Below are 19,828 nucleotides of genomic sequence, written 5' to 3' on the forward strand. Positions count from 1 at the left end.
GCGCAATGTAAAGGAGTGGTCGGGAGGAGGCTGCTACAGGACAATCCAGGTGTGCGTTTCAGGTATGTATTCCTCTTCTTCACAGAGTGAAGCAGACAGAGGACATACGGCTGGGGAGTTTCGCTGCAGCGCAGTCAGGTAAGTGTACAGGCACGTAATCCTCTTCTTCACAGGTGTCAGACAGAGAACTTAAGGCTGGAGGACTTCACTGCCAAGCAGTCAGGTGAGTGTACAGGCACGTAATCCTCTTCTTCTTTAGGTGACAGACAGAGAACTTACGGCTGGAAGGCTTCACTGCAAAGCAGTCAGGTGAGTATACAGGCACGTACTTCTCTTCTTCAGGTGTAAAGGTTTACTTATCCTGAATAAACCTCGGGATAAACCGAGAGACGAATTTTAGCGTAGATGACATTCTTCTTATGATGTAACGAGTACATCAGGTGTTATGGGAAGTGTTCCCAGTTCCAGCTGACCTAATATTTGCAGCCTAATAATCATTTTACAAGATTTGAATTATAAAAATTGATAATGTACTATGTGTATGCCAGGTTAAAGAGATGTGTATTTAAGTCTAGATTTAAACCGACAGCGATTGTAACCACGGTGGTAAAGTATTTGTTTTTCCCTCAATATCTCAAGGTCAGGTAATATGCGTAACTTCCGGATTCCTTTCCCTTTTCTTCTGGTGATGTGACCCTAGTCTAGAGTGGCTTGTTGGGTTCACCATAACTAAGCTATTTGTTTAATGATTCATTATATTTGAAAATTTCTTAAGGATAATAGAAAAAGTATATCTTAGCTAATGCTGTAAACTATATGGGGAGCCCTTAATTACACATTTCTGCAATATTAAAGGTTACAGTTAACAACAGAGGCCAAATTATTAAATTCAGTTGCTATTTATTTTTTGAAATAATAATCAACACTCAAAGCCTCTACCCCTTCTTGCCTGCAAGGACGATAGGAGGAGACTCACACAGAGTGAATCTGTCACTGTTGTTCCGTGATAACCCATACAGCGAGACATTGGATAACACTGGGAAAGTGTGCCCTTTCTGTTTAGGAAGGAGAACGCTGTGGAAGCCACTTTCTTCAAGGAGTTATGTGGAAAGTACATATGGACTAGCCCGAAGGTTGTACTACATATGAATAATGGGTGACTTAGCCCAAGGGAAAGACACGGGCTTCCGATAGGAGCAGCCATGGAGAATATACACATATAGGATCCCCGTAGGGTCACACATATGGGACCCAGCCTAGACCCGGTTCTCAAGGAATCAGCAGATAAAGGCCTGGCACCGGATACTCAGCCATGTCCGTGCCGAGGGTGTTGGAGGACTCGACCGGTTTTTCACTCTGGAGTAATAGGGGTGCACACTAGGCTGCAGCAAGCCGACAGAGCCGGACCTCTCGGTGCTTCTACCCGTTTAGGGTGAGAACACGGGAGGAGACCGGCTCTACACGTAGGCTATAATATCTAGCGAACGTGTTAGGTGTCGCCCAGCCTGCAGCTCTACAGATATCTGTTAGCGAGGAGCCACGTGCCAGCGCCCAGGAGAATGCAACACCTCTCGTGGTGTGAGCATGCAACCTGAGCGGGCAGGGCACGCCTTGTGCTTGGTAAGCCAAGGTGATGGCATCCACTATCCAGTGGGCCATCCTCTGCTTGGAGACAGCCTTTACCTTCTGCTGGCCTCTGTAACAGACATAGAGATGGTCTAAGGTCCTGAGACTTTGAGTTCTGTCTACGTACTAACGCAGAGCGTGAACGGGACAGAGCAAAGTCAGGGCTGGGTCTGCCTCCTCCAAGGGCAGCACTTGCAGATTCATTACCTGGTCCCCGAAGGGAGTGGTAGGAACCCTGGGCACATAGCCAGACTATGTACTACGTGCCTTGTACTACATGGTTGTCACCCGTCCCGAACTCTAGGCACGATTCGTCAAGCGAAAATACCTGCAGGTCCTCTACCCTCTTGACAGAGGCCAGTGCAACCAGCAGCAAAGTCTTCATGGAAATAAGCTTTAATTCTACTGATTGCAAAGGCTCAAAGGGAGCATCCTGAAGTAATCGAAGCACCAGGGAAAGGTCGTAAGAGGGTATGGAGGGGGGTCGAGGAGGATTTAATCGTCTCGCCCCCCTAAGAAACCTGACGACCAGGTCGTGCTTTCCAACTGTTTTGCCATCTATGTGGTCGTGATATGCTGAAATAGCTGCAGCATATACTTTGAGGGTGGAGGGAGACAGCCTTCGCTCCAACCCCTGCTGCAAGAAGTGAAGCACAGACCCTATCGAACATCAAGGATCGGTGTTAGGCCCTCTGCTATTCTCAATATATATGCTGCCACTTGGTAATATAATAAGAACACATGGAATTAATTTCCACTGTTATGCTGATGACACTCAATTATATATTTCATCACGACCAGATGAATACACTAATTTCCTGCTATTAAATTCAGATAAAACGGAGGTATTATTTATTGGTCCAAAAAACTACCCACACAACCTTGTACAGTACAACTTTAATTTAGAAGGATGTCCTGTTACTTTATCCACTACAGTAAAATACCTGGGTGTTATACTAGACCGCAACTTGTCTTTCGAAAATCATATTTCATATGTTACAAGAACAACCTTTTTCCACCTTAGAAAAATTGCTAAGCTATGTAATATGCTATCTGTTTCTGATGCAGAAAAGTTAGTTCATGCATTCATGACCTCGAGACTAGATTACTGTAATGCTTTCTTAGCTAGATTTCCTGCATCCTCAATAAACAAGCTACAGTTAGTGCAAAATGCAGCTGCTAGAGTTGTTACTAGGTCATGAAAATATGATCATATAACACCAATTTTATCATCTCTACACTGGTTACCTATTAAGTTCCATATCAATTGCAAAGTATTACTATTGGCCTATAAAGCCCTAAATGGTTAAGCTCCTGTGTATTTAATGGACCTTCTATCGCCCTACAATCCATCACGTTCTTTAAGATCACTAAATTTGAGGCTTCTGGTCATTCCAAGGATATCTAAGTCCATTAAAGGAGGGAGGGCATTCTCGCATTTAGCTCCTAAACTCTGGAACAGACTTCCTGATATTGTTCGAGGCTCAGACTTGCTGTCCCAGTTTAAAACTAGATTAAAGATGCATCTCTTTAGCCAAGCATTCACATAATGCTTACCTTTTATACCACTGTTGAATCAGATCGGATGCATTAATATTATGAACAGCAGCTATGCTAATTATCTCCCGTCTGCTCTTCTGCTGTTATCTTGGGACGCTAGTCCCGAGGTAAATAGCGTTCGTCAGCTCCAGTTTGTATCCAGCCTCTCACGGAGACTTCAGATCCCCCAACACCTGCGATGAGATGACTAAACGCCTGTGAAGAGACGACTCGACGCCTGTGAAGAGACGACTCAACGCCGGCGATATGTTATGCCCTAAATTACTACATGATTAACTAACTGTATTTTTTCTATGTACATTTCTGAAATGCACTTTCTGTAAAGCTGCTTTGAAACAATATGTGTTGTGAAAAGCGCTATACAAATAAATTTGAATTGAATTGAATCTTCGGGGGTCTTCTCAGCGAGAAGAACACCACTCGAAGAAGAGGTTCCACTTCAGGGCTTACTCACGTCTCATGGACGGCGCCTGTGCTGAAGTGATGGTGTTAAGTAGCTCTGGTGGTAAGTCACCTAGAACGTCCGCGTCCCGACATGGAGTTTCCAGAGGTCTGGATGCGGGTGCCATAGGGTGCCCCATCTCTGAGTCAGAGGATTCTTCTTCAGAGGAATGGGCCAGCGAGGGACTGTCACAAGGAGCATGAGTTCTGGGAACCAAGTCCGGTGGGCCAATAGGGAGCCCCCAGAAGGAACTGCTCCTCATCCTCCCTGACTTTGCACAGTGTCTGTGCAAGTAGGCTCACTGGAGGAAATGCATATTTGCGGAGGCCCCGGGGCCAGCTGTGTGCCAGTGCATCCGTGCCGAGTGTTCCCTCGGTCAGGGAGTAAAACAGCTGTCATTGGGAGGTCTCTGAGGAGGCAAACAGGTCTACCTGAGCCTCCCCGAACTCTCTCCAGATCATCTGAACCTGGGGGGTGGAGTCGCCATTCTTCCGGAAGCACAGCTCATGGTAGCTCGTCGGCCACACTGTTGAGCACGCCAGGGACATACATGGCTCGAAGTGACCTCAGATGCTTCTGACTCCAGAGGAGGAGATGGCGGGCGAGTTGCGACATGTGACAGGAGCGTAGACCACCTTGACGGTTGATGTACGCAGCAGTAGCAGTGTTGTCCGTACAGACCAGCACGTCCCTGCCCCGTAGCGTCTTTTCCAAGCAGCTCAGAGCGAGATGTAATGCTAGCAAGTCGAGGCAATTGATGTGCCAATGCAGTTGGAGGTCCGTCCACACCCCTGACACTGCATGCCCGTTGTACGTGGCACCCAAGCCGGTGGCAGAGGCATCTGTGAACTACAGCATGCCTGGACACCTGTTCCAAGGGGACTCCTGCCCGCAGGAATGAGGGATCTGACCACGGGCTGAAGTTCTGGCGGCACGCCGGTGTGATTGCCACCCAGTGAGTGCCGTGATGCCACGACCATCTCAGGACTCGGCCGTGAAGCCAGTGCTGAAGCGGTCTCATATGAAGCAGGCTTAGCGGGGTTACCGCTGCTGCTGCTGCCATATGCCCCAGGAGCCTCTGAAAGAATTTCAGTGGGGCCGCCGTCCTGCCTTTGAACGTTTTTAAGCAGTTCAGCACCGACTGAGCACGCCGCTCTCAGGCACGCTGTCTGTGCGACCGAATCCAACTCCATACCGAGAAAAGAGATCCTCTGCACAGGGGAGAGTTTGCTCTTTTCCCAGTTGACCTGAAGACCCAACTGGCTGAGGTAACTGAGCATGAGGTCCCTGTGTTCTCTTAGCTGATCTCGAGAGTGTGCTAGTATGAGCCAGTCGTCGAGATAGTTGAGGATGCAAACGCCCTGTTCTCTCATGGGAACAAGGGTGCCCTCTGTGACTTTCGTGAAGACACGGGGGGACAGGGACAGAAGGGTAGGACTTTGTACTGGTATGCTCGACCCTCGAACGCAAAGCACAGAAACGGCCTGTGTCGAGGAAGAAGAGACATGAAAGTACGCGTCCTTCAGATCGATCGCTGCAAACCAATCTCGGGGACGGATGCATTCGAAAATGAGTCTCTGCGTGAGCATTTTGAACGGTAGTTTGTGAAGACTCCGGTTCAAAACTCGCAGGTCCAAGTAAACTTGGGGGCACACAGAGTACAATGTACTTATTGTGTTCATGTTGTATTGTAAAACACTTTTGCTGCTTTTGAGGTGTGATACAGGTAAGGTTAGGGTCAGGTGTGGTGGTATGGGTATCTTTAAGGGTGGATTAAGGTGTAAGGGAAGGGTCAATAGTGTAATTACAAATGTAATTACATACATTTATTACAGCTGTAATTACATGCAGGTATTTTCAAAATATAAGTACAATGTAACATTATTAATTTCAATGTAAGTACATAGTACTTAAAGCCACTTAATATAAAGTGGGACCAAAAATAATAATAAAAAAAATAACAGCACAATAAGAGGAGTGAACAACATACATATAAAATGAAAAAATCAAGGGTTTCTGAGTCACAACTGTGTTCTGTCAAATGTGAAGAACAAACCAGCTTCAATTACACTACAAAGACTCACTACAAAGACTCAATTGTGTAAGTCTGTGGCAGCACTCAGGGACAGGGCTCACCCAGTAAAGCTGTAATTCTGTAACACAACCCTCTATGTCCTGTACACATCCCATAGACAAACTCTTATGTCATGCCATATGTCACACTGCCTGCCACTCATGTGTTGTTGATTTCTAGTAACGGATACACAATCCTTCATCAATGTGGCCACCGGAAGGTGTTGATGTCTCACATGTCCGCTAGTAACCGCAACCTCTTCCCTCCTGCATCTTTGTACTGGGGTGTCATGAAGAATAACTATTGTGAATGGCCCAACAGCTTAAATGCAAGAGTTTGGACATATATTTGATAAGTTACTTGGAATCACAGACAAGTTCCTTAAAAAGCTTATTTTTCAAAGAAACAAAAGCATTTTTGTTGATGTTGTTGTGTACTACTGTGTAAAATTTCACTAAACATTTTTGAATACGCTTTGAATAGTCTCAAAATATATTCAGCAATACAGCAGCAACAACAAACCAGAACTACTCTATGCACTTTGTCCTTGGTATATCTGATCTCAGTGTGCCGGGGGCTTGTCCCAATTGTCCCTTCTGGCGAGTAAACAAAGCAGTGCTAATGCCTCAGTGATAGGCCGCCAATGATTCCATCAACTCTTGGCATCCTCTCTCAATGCTGGACATAAGCATAATGCTGCCATTTGTTTTGTCACAACAATATCATGCCTTCACACTTGGCACCGCCATGCATGGGCAAAAGCTCACAGAAATGTTAACTCTGCAACAAAGATTAGTACAGAGAGTTCCAATTTTTCAGTTCCAAAATGCTCCACATGCAACCAACATACCATCCAGGGATTTTTTTTTTTTTTTTTTGGCATTTAGATTGGTTGGCCTCGTGGATTTGTAGACACAACTTAATACTTGTGAAGATCAATCATGCCATCTTGTATTTCAATTGAAGATAATTATGACTTTTTCAGCAAAATAACTGTTTAAACTACACACAGTGTTGGTCTACAGTCATTTTCACAATTACTTCTCTATAGCAAATGGAAGTGGTGGTCGGGCCAAAGCTGCTCTGTGGGCGTCTTGATCGTGATCTGCATACTTCTCGTTGTTTTGGGCTCTCTCCCATTGTATCCCACAAGATCACATCAAGAATTGTATTGTTTGCTCCTGTCTCTTTCACCCATTTCTGGGCAACAAAGCCTCTCGTCTTCAACACAAGGGCACTTGAAGTGCAACCGGCCCACTCCCTGCATTCCTGCACTGATATCTTAGAGATCAGTGGGAGGTTTGTAGATAGCCACCCCTTTGGCCAACAGATGAGCTTCTGTGGACTGGTCGGAGTGAACAAACAAGATTCTAGCACCATTTATAGAGATGCAGGGTTTGCTATAAATTGAGACTGAGAGGTCAGGCTAACTTAGTTGAATATGTGCATAGACTTTGTGAAGGGCATGGTTTGAGTGGATGTTGTGCACAGTGCACTTCTGCAAATACTCGATGTGTTCTCAACAGCTCACAGTATAATCACACAAATGTATGCACTGAATATACAGTGATAAACAACTGAAAACATATGTGGAAATTGATTTGTGCCACTCACGTATGCTTATAACTGTATACAGATTTTTTTCAGGGTCCTACAGATAATCTATTTCAAACGTTCAATATTGAATAATACTAAACATTTAAAAAATTGAAAAAAATTGAGTACAAGATTCTTTGACCACGTGTTCTGCATTATTTCATCTTTAATTTTGAGCCAACATGTGTTGTTGTAATGCTCTCCAGTCCAATGTCTATGCTATAGAGGATATGTGTTCAAATCAATTTATATCATTGGCACATAGGGCATTTATATAGATTTTTCATTACTCAAACTATACTTAGATTTTAACATAAGAAATAAGCAAACAAACAGTCTATAACTACATTTTAGAAAGAGAAACTATTAAGAGTAAAGATATTTGAACATTTCATTTTAAATACATGAGATGCATTTAAAACATTTAGCTTTATCTAGCCTCAACTTTCCATTTTGAGTAATGTGGCATCATTTTAAAATTACTGCAGGCCTAGATTTGATGGAATATGAAATTGACTAGATGTGTGTACAAAGTCAGTGCAACATTTCTGCCTATGCGGTGTTGTTTTTTCCTGAGCTATTTCATATATGCCTCATTATTTTAGCTTATGCATTGTGAATGAATTTCCTTTACTAATGACTGTGTGGAAAACATTTTGAGGACAAAGGAAATTGCAGCCTCACATCCGGGTGATCATAGCGAAGGAATAGCCTTCGTTTATATAATCAGAAATTTCAATTTTTGCAACAAAAGAGAATATATATATAAAAAAATGAATGAATAAATAATAAAAGCAGCAAATTTTTACTACAAAACACTGTGGCCTTTGTTCTCTGGCCAAACTCGCAGCACAAACAACTGTCAATTGTTTGAAAGAAAGTTGGAAAAAAAACAGCATGCTAAAGCCAAAAGCATTTTTAGCAGCTCTTCACCCTCAACAGAGACAGATTTTTCTGTGTGATCATAATGTTTCTCTGAAAAGCACGGAGGGAACCATGCTGAGTATCACACACAGCGGTTGGTTAATGAATTGCAAAGTCATTGAAAATTAATTTGTGAATATTTGAAGATGTGGAGGGAACAGAATGAGTGGGCGAGTGTAGATTGCACCGGCGAAGTCAGGTTGCACAAATTACAACACTTACTTCAAGAAATCAGTCCAATAACTAGTTCACGGCATTTCGAAATAAAAGAAGGCGTGTTGCTTCAACGGTAGCATGACATCATCAGGGTGTGTCTGCGTTTCTTAAATGTCTGCAGACGTGCTTTACCATATTGCATGAATGGAAAGTGGCAACAGTGTCTGCAGCTAACAATTTCAAACCCTATACGTTGCAATATACCATATGCCATTTCTCAATGTAAACTATTTGTATAATGAACATGAGTCATCACAACAATGGTTTGATTGTGCCGAAGCCGTTCTTCACTGCGCTCTGGTTCTTTCTCATAGATAGGCCTTGTTGTGCTTGACCCAAGTCGAGGCAGATGTGGACTAGAACAATAGCAGCTCCTTTTATCAGAGAGCAGGGTAGTGACACCCTCCGCGGGCACATAGGGCTCGAAAGAATGCCTGGCACCAGCCCAGAATCACTGACGCTATTACAGACCCACCTCATCTCCCGTGATGCCATGCAACGGAGGGGACGACACCTTCAAAGGCCAGCCCTTCTTCCTTAGAAGCGCCGAAGACTATCGAGAAGGTTTGCAGAGTGTCCCCAGAGCGGAATTTGGATTGAGTTGAGAAGGACATTCGTGGGCTGTCCAGACTGTAGACCACCAAACAGATCAACACCTAGAATGGCCACTGCAAGCACCTCTGGACAAAGCCCATTCGGGCTGGGCAGGAAGAAGAAGGCCCCTGGTCTCCTGGATCAGATTGGCAGGTTCTTTGGAGGAGACAAAAAGAAAAAGGGAAAAGTGAGTCGTTTTTTTTTTTTAAAACATTGTCATGGTCAACGACAAAATCTTACTCAATTCTTTGGGTTAAATACTGGATCCAGATTGAGAAGCTGAATTCGAATATAGTTTAGGACTCAGTGGTGATTGCATTTCTGTTGAATTCATTGGGATCCAATACTCTTGGGTCTAGAGACCTTGTTTATGGAGTGTGGAGTTCAAATCCATCTGTACTGCAAATAGACTGCCTCTTCTCATCTCATTTTAGCTTGCATTACTGAATTACATAATTCACCTATTCTCTGCATTGGCTGAATTCTGCAGCATTATGCATGCAGTTTGCCAAAGTATTATGTTAACGCTCATAATTTAAATCCTACTATTTGGTGTTCTGTTTATTTGCCACCCAATGCTGTCTATATCATAAATAATGTACAATTTCTAAAGATAAATCAGTTATATATCAGTGAAATGTCATAGGCCTATATGGATTTTTTTTTTCTCAGAACATTTCATAAACCATACTTTCATATGTTCAAGTCATATTACCAAATAAGTAAATTCTTTCAGTCTTATTTTACGGAGCATTTAAACAAAGAATTTGGTCTTAAATCCTGAACAAATAGCGGAATCTATCTTTTTCAAAAAGATGAATTATCAAACACTTTTCATTCTGATTCAGCAACTGATAACGATAATGAAAATAATTTTTTGACTTCTTTAGCGGCAATTGATCAAAGCAAAAGGGCTCAAATGGGGGGAAAAACAATGAATCCTCACAACATTAAGAATCTTTGGACACAGTTGTTTGCAGTGCAAGAGATATGATAGGGGTTTTCTGTTCTGGCAGTAAAGTGCGATTCAGTTACTTCCTCTAGGTAGAGCTTTATCTATTGACACTCATACCTCCTTGTTGCATGCTCATTTTAATGTTCAAAGAGTGTCAATTTATATGCATAGATAAATTTAGTTTTTTTTCTTCCAGTTTTGCCTCTTCTATGTTTTCTCGTGGCTAGCTTTTGTCACAGAAATGTAACATTTTGATTGGGAATGTAATTAAATTGGTTTCACTTTATTTTGATGATCACCTTTAGACAATCTATTGTCTTATTTATAAATTATATTATTCTATAATGTGGCACCTATTTCAACTAACTCTCATTAGAGTAGTTGAGTATTTGTAGACTGTTTAGGGTTACACTGTAAAAAAAAAACACTGTACACTTTTTTTCTTTTGTCAAATCAACTTATATTATTTATGTGGTTCAGAGAACATAATATTTTGAGTTTGTTGAAACTAATTTTTTTCATTTTCAATTAACTTAAAATTTTGAGGCAACCAGGTTACTTTCTTTTTTAACAATTCATTTTTACAGTTTTAGGGTTCAGATCAGTAGCATAAGCATACTTGCAAAATGACTTATAGTCATTAGAATGTCTGTTGGGGACCATCAAAATAAAGTGTTAGCAGATATTAAGCAGACAGTCTAATACTCTAATGACTGGTAGTCGACGTGTAGGTGCAACATTCCTTATAGTCAACAGAATGTATAAAGGAGACCAACAAAATAAAGTGTTACCGTTTTTTTTTTTTTTTTTTTTTTTTTTTTTACTTTATTGGTTGAATTTCCAGTCCAAAAAGTTGTCGTCATAACACATGTTACACCTTGACTCTGGAAATTTGTCTTTGTGATTTATTTGAAGGGCTCATTTCGTGGTCATCTATCCTCCTCTCCACAGAGACCCCACCACTCTTCCACCCGTCGTCGTGGAGATGTCAACCCTGTGGTGCATTTCTTCAGGAGCTTTGTAAGTACAGTATCTATAACAGTGTTTCCACCACAGGAACTTTCCCCAGGAACTATAGGGTGGTACTCGGAGTGTTTTGACCGCAGAGATCAGGGACTAAATGAAGTTCCGGGTAAAACGTTTACATTTACATTTAGTCATTTAGCAGACGCTTTTATCCAAAGCGACTTACATCTGAGGACTAAAGCAAGCGAGTCATCGTGAAGAGGGAAGAACGACGCAAGAAGTGCTCAAAATACAAAGTTCAGGCATTGCTCAGAGTAGCAAAAGCCAGACAAGGGAAGATTTAAAAGGGAAGGAAAGATTTAAAAGAGAAGATTTTTTTTTTTTACATTTAAAAATCCCCCCCTCAGAAATTCCCTGCTTGCGAGGTAGTACTTTTTCAAAGTTCACAAACTTTCGGGGGTGGGATTTGGGCACTGAACATATTGATTGGTTGAGTTCATGCCGCATTTTGATTGGATGACTCCACGCAGCATTTTATTTCAACCACCATTATGTTGCGGTGCATGCGCTAAGAGTTGTTTGCTACTAAAATCAACAATGGAGTTTAAAAAATACAACCGATGGACTGACGACAAGGTTCAGGCTTTAAATCTTTGTGGAGGATGAAATCAAGCGTAAACTAGAAATTTGCACACAGTTCTACGTCACCAGACTAATTTGCCTAATCTTCACGGTACTTTAGACCACGATGGAAACACAGACAGCAACAGGTCTGGGGGAAAAAGAGTTCCTAGGACAAATTGTTCCAGGTAATTTCGGTGGAAATGTGACTATTGTGTGCTGGCATGGATTTTTACAAGTCCCAGACTTCAAAGAGTCATGTGAAACTAACAATAGAATCAATTCCCAGAAAGGAAATCAATTCATCTCAAGACATGAGAATGATATTTTCACACCTCCCTATGTTCTCATCTTTAGCTCCCACTGATCCAAAGAGGCTGTTACCGTTTTCGAAGCACCAAGCAGCACAAAATCATAACCTCTTTCAACGAATCAGGTCAAATATATTAGAAGAAAGAGCATATATAGTTGATAAAGACTACTTAAGGGCAAACCAAAAAAATCAATAAGACAACCCAAACAAAAGGCAACTTCCAGACAGCTTTCGTCCTAGACATGCCACATTGTGTCTGGCCATTTGCCGTCTAAGTTCGCAGGCCAAGTTTGTCGTCATGTTCAACATGCAGCCCATGTTTTCTTGCCACAATAGTCCAGACTTGTTTTTCTGTCAGACAGACGACATTACACACACTTGCATCACTAATGTTAGTTTCTCTAGTCACACTTTATTTTAAGAGTTCTTAACTACTATGTACTTACATCAAAAAAAGTACGGTACTTATTGTGATCATATTGTAAAGCAAATCACTTTTTCTGGTATTGAGGCGGAATACGGGTGGTTAGGGACGAGTTTTGTGGTTTGGGTAGATTTAAGGTTGGGTTGAGGTGTAATGGAAGGGTCAACAGTGTAATTATAGATGTAATTACATGCCTGTATAAGTAATGCTACAATTTGTAGGTACACAATAAGTGCATTGTATTAAATAATTAATTTAAATGTTAGTGCACAGTTAGTTAAAGACACTTCATATAAGCGGGGCCGATTCTCTACTATGTACTGTACACTGTAAAACAAATTATCATGGTTTTACTGTAAAAATGTGACAGTAAAAAACCTGTTAATTGATAACAGTCATTTTCGTTAAAATAACTTTCATAGTTTTTTCTAATCTGTTGTACATAAGGGTTTTGTGTTACATCTTCTGTTGATAAAATAATGTTTATGCATCATTTTAGTGTCATGTGTGTTACCATGGTGTTTAGTATTTGTGTGAATGAAACTTTGCACCATATATTAGTAATTACATTATCAGCTTGTGGCAAAGCTGCTTGTGATCAGCTTTGATTCATCATGTTGCTCGTCACCACCTGGTTTTGGTGCAGTGTATTACAAAGGTACAACACATATTTGTATAGGTTGGAATACCATTAAATCAGTTAATTAAATACGTTTTGTTTTGTTTTACTGTGAATTTAAGTTAAATAAGTAAAACCTAAAATGTTGCTACCACGACTGTTTTATACCAGAAATTTCATGTTTTTTTTATTTACACCCTAAAGAATGAGTCATTCTTTGAAAGTCACTGTTTCAGATTAAAAATCGAAAATATACTCTTGTTCGGAAACTTTTACCGGACAGAGAAAAGATGTTTTACTTGAAGTGATTGTTATTTTTACCAACACCTTCTTCACAATTTTTTTTCTTTTTTTTCAGGATGTAAGATGTGATGTGTAAATATGAAATTCCCCTTTCAGGTGACATGAGTTAAACTCGAACCAGCGAGTAGTCTTATATCATACAAATTTTCTTGAATTTTCATAAATTCATAAATGCATAAAATCCGGTTCTGCGGAAACTATAACTGTTAACTTTTCCCCATTACTCATGTTCTAAATTAAAAAAGTTTTTCTAAGAAACACTAATTGCACAGTTGTTTCTCAGTTGTGTGGACTTCATTAAAAAGATACAGGCTCTGCCTTCATTATTCATTTGAACTGCAAGGAAGCATAACGAACGGCCCCTAAAACATATTTAAAATGAAAAGTCTTTGTTCAAGGATTGCTTATCTTGTTTGTATTACACTGGATAACGCAGTGTCTCAATATAATGCTCAGGCCTCTTCATTAAAAGCTGTGGCTGTGCCTTTTGAATACATAAAATGTTCTCTGACTAAAACTTTCAATTTGTTTCTTGAAAGGTGTCCTCTCCTCGTCCCAAGTCAAGGGTAAGTCTCACATTTTTCTCTTGGCATGTATCTAATTCCTTTTTTTAATGCTCTTGGTATATTGATTTGCAATCATTTATAGTTAAATTTGCAGTGCTCAGGGTATAAATAGTAACAGAGCAACACTGTGATATTCATAACACTCTATTAAGCCATCCTAGCTGATAGAATAGGTTTGACCCACAATTATTTTCTATGGCCTCTCATGTCCAGCAATGAAATTATAATTACCTCTAAGAAAAAAAATTAATCATTCTACATTCTTTCTTTTTTTTTTTTTTTCATTTGCAGTGGAGAGAACTATTGGGCCTGGTACGTCACTCATCCTTGACGTGATTCACATTTGCATTCACAGACACCCCCATAAACAGATCTGATTGGCTGATTGCTGGAAGCCTTCCTGTCTCATGTCTCATTTCTAATAGATCTGTCTCGTTTCTTTATCATTTGTTCTCTTCTTTGTGAATTAACCAATGCATCGCTCTAATTACAGCTGCTGAACTTTTCGCTGCGCTTCATGCGATCTTCTCGTTAACCTGGGGGATAAGATGTTTTATAAGGTTCATTTTCAACAAAGCTCCTGATTGATCACATTTTTAGTGTTTTTAAGGGGCAAATTTAAGCCTCTTTCTTGGTGGAGTTTAATAAGCATTACTGCACTGTAGTTTAAATTTAGACTCACTAAATAATTCTAATATAATTATTTCCCTTATTAAGGCACACTCTCATGCCAAAATGCATGAAATAGCCATTACTCATGAAATCTGTTGCAATTTTAACCTAATCTATCATGTGATTATGAATTTCCACAGCTTTCAGCTGTACTATAAAGAGTGATCTCAGGCACTGAAATGAATATACGGTTATTTTTTCAGTTTCTTTCTTTCTTTTCTTTCTACTGTATATTTTTTTGTCTTGATTGTTGCACTCTTTTTTTATGATGGCTTTTCTCCTGACCCAGAGCGACTCTCTGCTTCTTGATGACTTTGAGACAGCAAGACTTTTTCTGAGTCGCAGCCGGTAAAACCGCTTTCTCTCTAGGGGTCTTCAAACTGTTCACTCCCCCCATAAACTCATATTCCTCTCCAACCCATCTACTCCCCTCCCCCCAGGTCCTGATTCACTGACTCACCAGTGCCCCCTGTGTTTTAGTCACGTGTTGTTTAACTCCACAGGCTCCAAAACATAAAGGCATGCAAAAAGCAGGCATGCAGCATTGGATGCATTTGGACATTAATAAATTACACACACACACACACACACACACACACACACACACACACACACACACACACACACACACACACACACACACACACACACACACACACACACACAAAAGTTTCTTTGGCTGGCAAAACAATTGTTTGTGCACAACATTTCCTATGGTAAATCAAAATATGTAAATAACCCATGTTATGCTTGTCCATTTGCTGCACTCTAAATCACCCCATACTACTTGATATGTGGCAAATATCCTCTGTGCTGCAGCCTGCTATTGCACTCTTTATTTGTAGACATTGGTGCGGAAATGCAGCATCAATCAAAAAAACAAAAAAAAAACAAAAAAACCTATATTGCAATTATGAACACGGGAACCTTTTATGAACAGTTGTTCAAGGACATTTCTGAGACTTCCTTAAAGGTGAAGTGTGTAATTTGTGTGCCATCAAATGAAATTGAAAAACTTGAAAATTATTTTTTGTAAGTTTTTTCAACATTTTGATAGAAACATGCCATTTATGCTTTTCAGATAAATCAACCTGTAGTTGCCTATAGTTATGTCTGCTATAAAGCTGGTATAGGATGAAATAGAGTTTTCCAGGGAAAAAAACAAAACAAACATGCACACACTTCACCTTTAATATCATATCATGCTGAACACAAACTGTATGTTCATCCCTGAGCATTATGTCATACATTGTTTTAAAACACAGCTTGACATAATATGACAACACTCGGCAGGTATCCTTTTTGTGTTCATAAACTATGTGTTTTAGGCCTCCCCGTCAGCGCGTGGCTCGGAGAGCATTAGATCGCCTCACAGACGCAGAAGAGAACAGAATACACTCTCCAGAATCTTCAACGTGGTGAGCCTAAAACTGTAGAAAAAAGAAATCAGTGTTAGATCCTCTGAAAAAACTATCATATTTTTAGCTATTTCCAAAAAGAGGTTATTCTCATTTAAGCCCAATTACATGCACATGCAAAGAAAGCATTTTCAACATCGAGATGTAATTAAGGCTATTAAAAATGCTCAATAACAGGATGGATAGATTATTGCTTTGAAAACATCTAGAACTCACTCTCTGTCGTTGAAGAAGCATGTGAAAAAGTAAATGTCCTTGATGAGACTAATTGACTTCTTCTGTTTCTGTCCCAGAGTTACCCTCGGTATGCCAGTCCAATATCATTCATCTTTCACCAAAGTAATGACACCCAAACTGTCAGTGAGGGCTGTTCAGTCTTTAAGCAGTGATTGAGGGTCTTTTATTCATTTAAGCTTTTCAAAATCAATATTTATTCAGGTAATAAAGAAGGCCCGTCTATTCTGGACTCATGGAAAGTTGAGTCTTACCATGCGCCCTAACCTTGCTTATTCAGTTAGTCATTGAGAGCCTCATAATAACATAAGCATTGTGGACTTTGGCCAGGTGCAATGCATAAAAGTATTCACATCTCTTCATGCTCATTGATTCTCAATTAGATTTGATTTTCAGTGGATTAAGAAATATCACCTGCTTCTTAAAGAATCATTCACTTTAAAAGGAACATTTTGCAATTATACTCATCTTCATGTCTTTTCAAATCTTTATGACTTCGTCCATGAAACACTGAAAATAGATTACTGATGAAAAAAGTAATACAGGGTTGGAATTACATTAGCATTAAAGAATAGTAAATACAGTAGTCTTTTGAAATATTTTTACAATCTAAAATAACGTATTACTCCAGTCTTCAGTGTCACATGATCTATCAGAAATCCTTCTAAAATGCTGATTTGGTGTTCAAGAAACAATTTTTATTATTAATGTTGAAAAAAGTTGTGCTGCTCAATATTTTGGTGAAAACAGCATGGGACGTTTCTTTTTAACCAAGAAAGTTCAGCATTTATTTGAAACAGAAATCTTTTGTAACATTATAAATGAACCTTTTGATCAATTGAATGCATCCTTGCTGAATATACAAGTATTAATTACTTAATAAATAAATACATTAAAATGACCCCAAACATTTGTAAATAAATGTACATATTGGCAAGTATTTGGTCCATATGCTGTTTTTGAATACTATTTTGATCACTTTAAACATCCAAGCATGATGCTCACGTTCAGCTCAAATATCTACCTCATCTGCTCTCTTAGCTAATTTCCTTTTCTCCCTTTTGTACTTTTCACATGACAATCTCTCCTGAACAGTGGACACAATCAAATCAGGCTGGCTCTCCACCTCCATTTTGCTGTAGAGCTAGAGAACGCTGAGTGCTCAGATCTCTCTTTTAGAAATGTAGCATATCGTTATGGCTGGGTAATGCTCCTAAAACATGGGTGACTCAACATTATGTCATTTTATTATTAAAGACTCCAGTTGTGACATTGAACATTCAGTCCTTCACCCATCCTGCTGATGCTAAGTGCTATTTCATTGCACGCTTCAGCATTTATTCTTTTGTAATATGTTTTAGAACTAACGGTGATGCAACGTTGATTTTGACCTTGCATAATCCATCAGTGTCGAGGCGGTTTTGTGTCACACATCTGATATGTTGATGACCATACTGGTTTTCTCTCCGATCTCAGGGAGAAAGCCGATCTCGTTCTCCACCCAAACGCTGGAGCACCATCTTCTGAGCCCTTCGCCGACCAGAAAAACACTAAGATGGAAGAGAGTGAAACGGACGAAAAGCAAAAACCTGAGCGGGAGGATCTCTGCCCTATAAATTCACAAGTCGCAGCAAGTTTAACAGACTAACATTGGCCATCTTCGCTTCCTAGATAGAGATACAATCCAAGTATCTGTTTTTACATTCCTGCAGGGTTTCATAAGCATGTGTTGACTGTATGTGTGCAAAATTGCTGCAATAACCATCAATAGTCAGGTGATGTGATACGTCTAGTCGCTATACTGAAAGTCTCCCTCCAAAATTTTGTTGAAGTGACCAATTCGAAAACGTTCCAAGAGCAAAAAGGATCAACATCCCTCAGCAATGGAGATTAACCAAAAGGTTTGATATTAGCCTTAATTGTCAGAACTAGACAAAATATTTCTGTTTGAGCCTTTAAAAGTAGGGAAATAATGGCCATCATTCAAAACCCATGATCTTATAATTCCGAATTCGTCTCAGATGTATCTCACACAATGGGTTGTTTGTGTGCTATCCAGCATTTGATACGTGACATTAGTCTTTGTGCTACAGTGAAAAGGCCTATCTATGGTTTTGTTGAGATCAATGTTCAACCTCAGTGATGTGCTGTGTATTTGTGGATGTTTATGTGTATTGTGGTCCTTGTGTTGCATTATATATTGGTTATTTACTTTGTACCAGGAATGTGTATATAGGATTCCTTATTGTGTTATGAGAATTTTAATAAATGTTATTTAATTTTAATACATGAACATTTACCTAATATTAAATTAGATTTATTTGAGAAGTTATTTAGCTCTTAGTTAGGAACACGCATTAAAAGAAGACTAAAAACACAATTTTGTGGACTATAGGGAATAGATTCTAAGCATATATGAAGCTTGGATTTATGCCCTCGGATGTTGCACTGCAGTATGTGTGTTAAAACAGCCTGTAAAAGTTGTCTGCGTCATTATGTGTGCAATTTTGATGTTATTTTAGAAAGGTCTCATGTAATTACCAAAGGTAGGATTAATATTCAAATAACAGACAAGCAGAAATCTAGGACAAACAGTCACTGGGAGCATAAAGGGTGTGAAACTGATGGGAAAAAGGAAGGAAACATGAAAGTGTAAGAGGGAAAATGTGGGAAATGATAAACCAGGAATTCTCAAAGAGTGAAATGGAGTTTATTCAGCTGATTTTTATTTATGTGATGTTTCTCATGAGTCTTAATAATGTTCATTGTTTCGTGTCTCATAGACTCTTCCTGTATGTACTGTTTCTGAAATAGTGCTGAATAAACATTGGTCAAATATTCTCCCTGTCAGCGCTGGATTTGTCTACAAAATGGTGCTATACTTTCCATAATGCACAGGATATTCTGAAGTGGCCAGGTATACTGATGTTATATCTTTAACCCCCCCCTTTATTTAACGTTAAATAAAGAATCAGAAATATACAAAGTCTGTGTTTGATTGTGCATCTGTTCATCCTCAAAAATCTCACAAAGTGTGTTTGTGTGCGTTTTTATTTTGCTTTTGAATTCTGATTGCACAGATGGAAATAGATTTCGTCACCACTCCAGATTTTAATATTAGAGACAAAATTGCATGGACCTTTTAAGATAATTTGTAAATTTGACACTCAGTACACCGTAATGCCAATATGTTGCAATTGTTTGTCCATCCGTGTGTTAATCCATAATTCTGTACAGACAATGCTGGGTAGATTACATACAAATTGTAGTCGGTTACAGATTCCAAATTACATGACAAAAATTGTAGTTAGTAACGTAATCCATTACACATTGAAGGTAATATGATCTGACTACTTTTAGATTACTTTTCACCTAACTTGTTTACCACGTTGATTTGAATAGGATAATCTTGTACCATATTGATATAAAAAATACATACAGTAGAGTAAGAAAATATATATTCCATTCTTTGTAATCAACAACATGAAATGAATTAAATATTACATTACACCAGGGTTTCCCAGACTGGGGTTCGAAAGTCTAATCAAAAGCTATAAATTAAATCATCATTTATTAAAAACAATTAAAATAAAACAATTTACAACAAAAAAAAAAAATGAAGTATTTTATTTGTTTACCTGCATGTCATGTGACCATTAACTGACTTCAGAGAACTGTGAACTTGTCACAAGATGAAGACGAAGG

The 19,828-nt window shown here is 39.5% G+C and overlaps 1 protein-coding gene across 2 annotated transcripts; it reads left to right on the forward strand.

Annotated features, from left to right (window-relative positions):
• The first annotated feature begins 8,782 nt into the window (after positions 1 to 8,782).
• mbpa (myelin basic protein a) lies at positions 8,783 to 19,109 on the forward strand. 2 transcript variants are annotated; one of them, XM_077195360.1, is made up of 6 exons: positions 8,783 to 9,219; positions 10,903 to 11,007; positions 13,773 to 13,799; positions 14,091 to 14,111; positions 15,800 to 15,889; positions 17,600 to 19,109. In XM_077195360.1, the coding sequence occupies exons 1-6, from the start codon at positions 9,100 to 9,102 to the stop codon at positions 17,648 to 17,650; spliced, it is 414 nt and encodes a 137-aa protein (XP_077051475.1). In that variant the 5' UTR covers positions 8,783 to 9,099; the 3' UTR covers positions 17,651 to 19,109. The 2 variants fall into 2 exon arrangements, with proteins under 2 accessions (XP_077051475.1, XP_077051476.1); XM_077195361.1 differs by having other exon boundaries at positions 8,929 to 9,219; positions 10,939 to 11,007.
• The last annotated feature ends 719 nt before the right edge of the window (positions 19,110 to 19,828 follow it).

Source organism: Siphateles boraxobius, unplaced genomic scaffold (assembly GCF_051911475.1).
Source record: "Siphateles boraxobius isolate OS27281-9 unplaced genomic scaffold, OSU_SipBor_1 33, whole genome shotgun sequence".
In the NCBI taxonomy this organism is placed as follows: domain Eukaryota; kingdom Metazoa; phylum Chordata; class Actinopteri; order Cypriniformes; family Leuciscidae; genus Siphateles; species Siphateles boraxobius.

Coding starts and splice junctions, on each gene's coding strand:
- mbpa (XM_077195360.1), top strand. CDS start 9,100: ATGGCCACTGCAAGCACCTCTGGACAAAGCCCATTCGGGCTGGGCAGG. Junction 13,800..14,090: donor CTCCTCGTCCCAAGTCAAGG/GTAAGTCTCACA, acceptor TTTCATTTGCAG/TGGAGAGAACTATTGGGCCT. Junction 14,112..15,799: donor GGAGAGAACTATTGGGCCTG/GTACGTCACTCA, acceptor TATGTGTTTTAG/GCCTCCCCGTCAGCGCGTGG.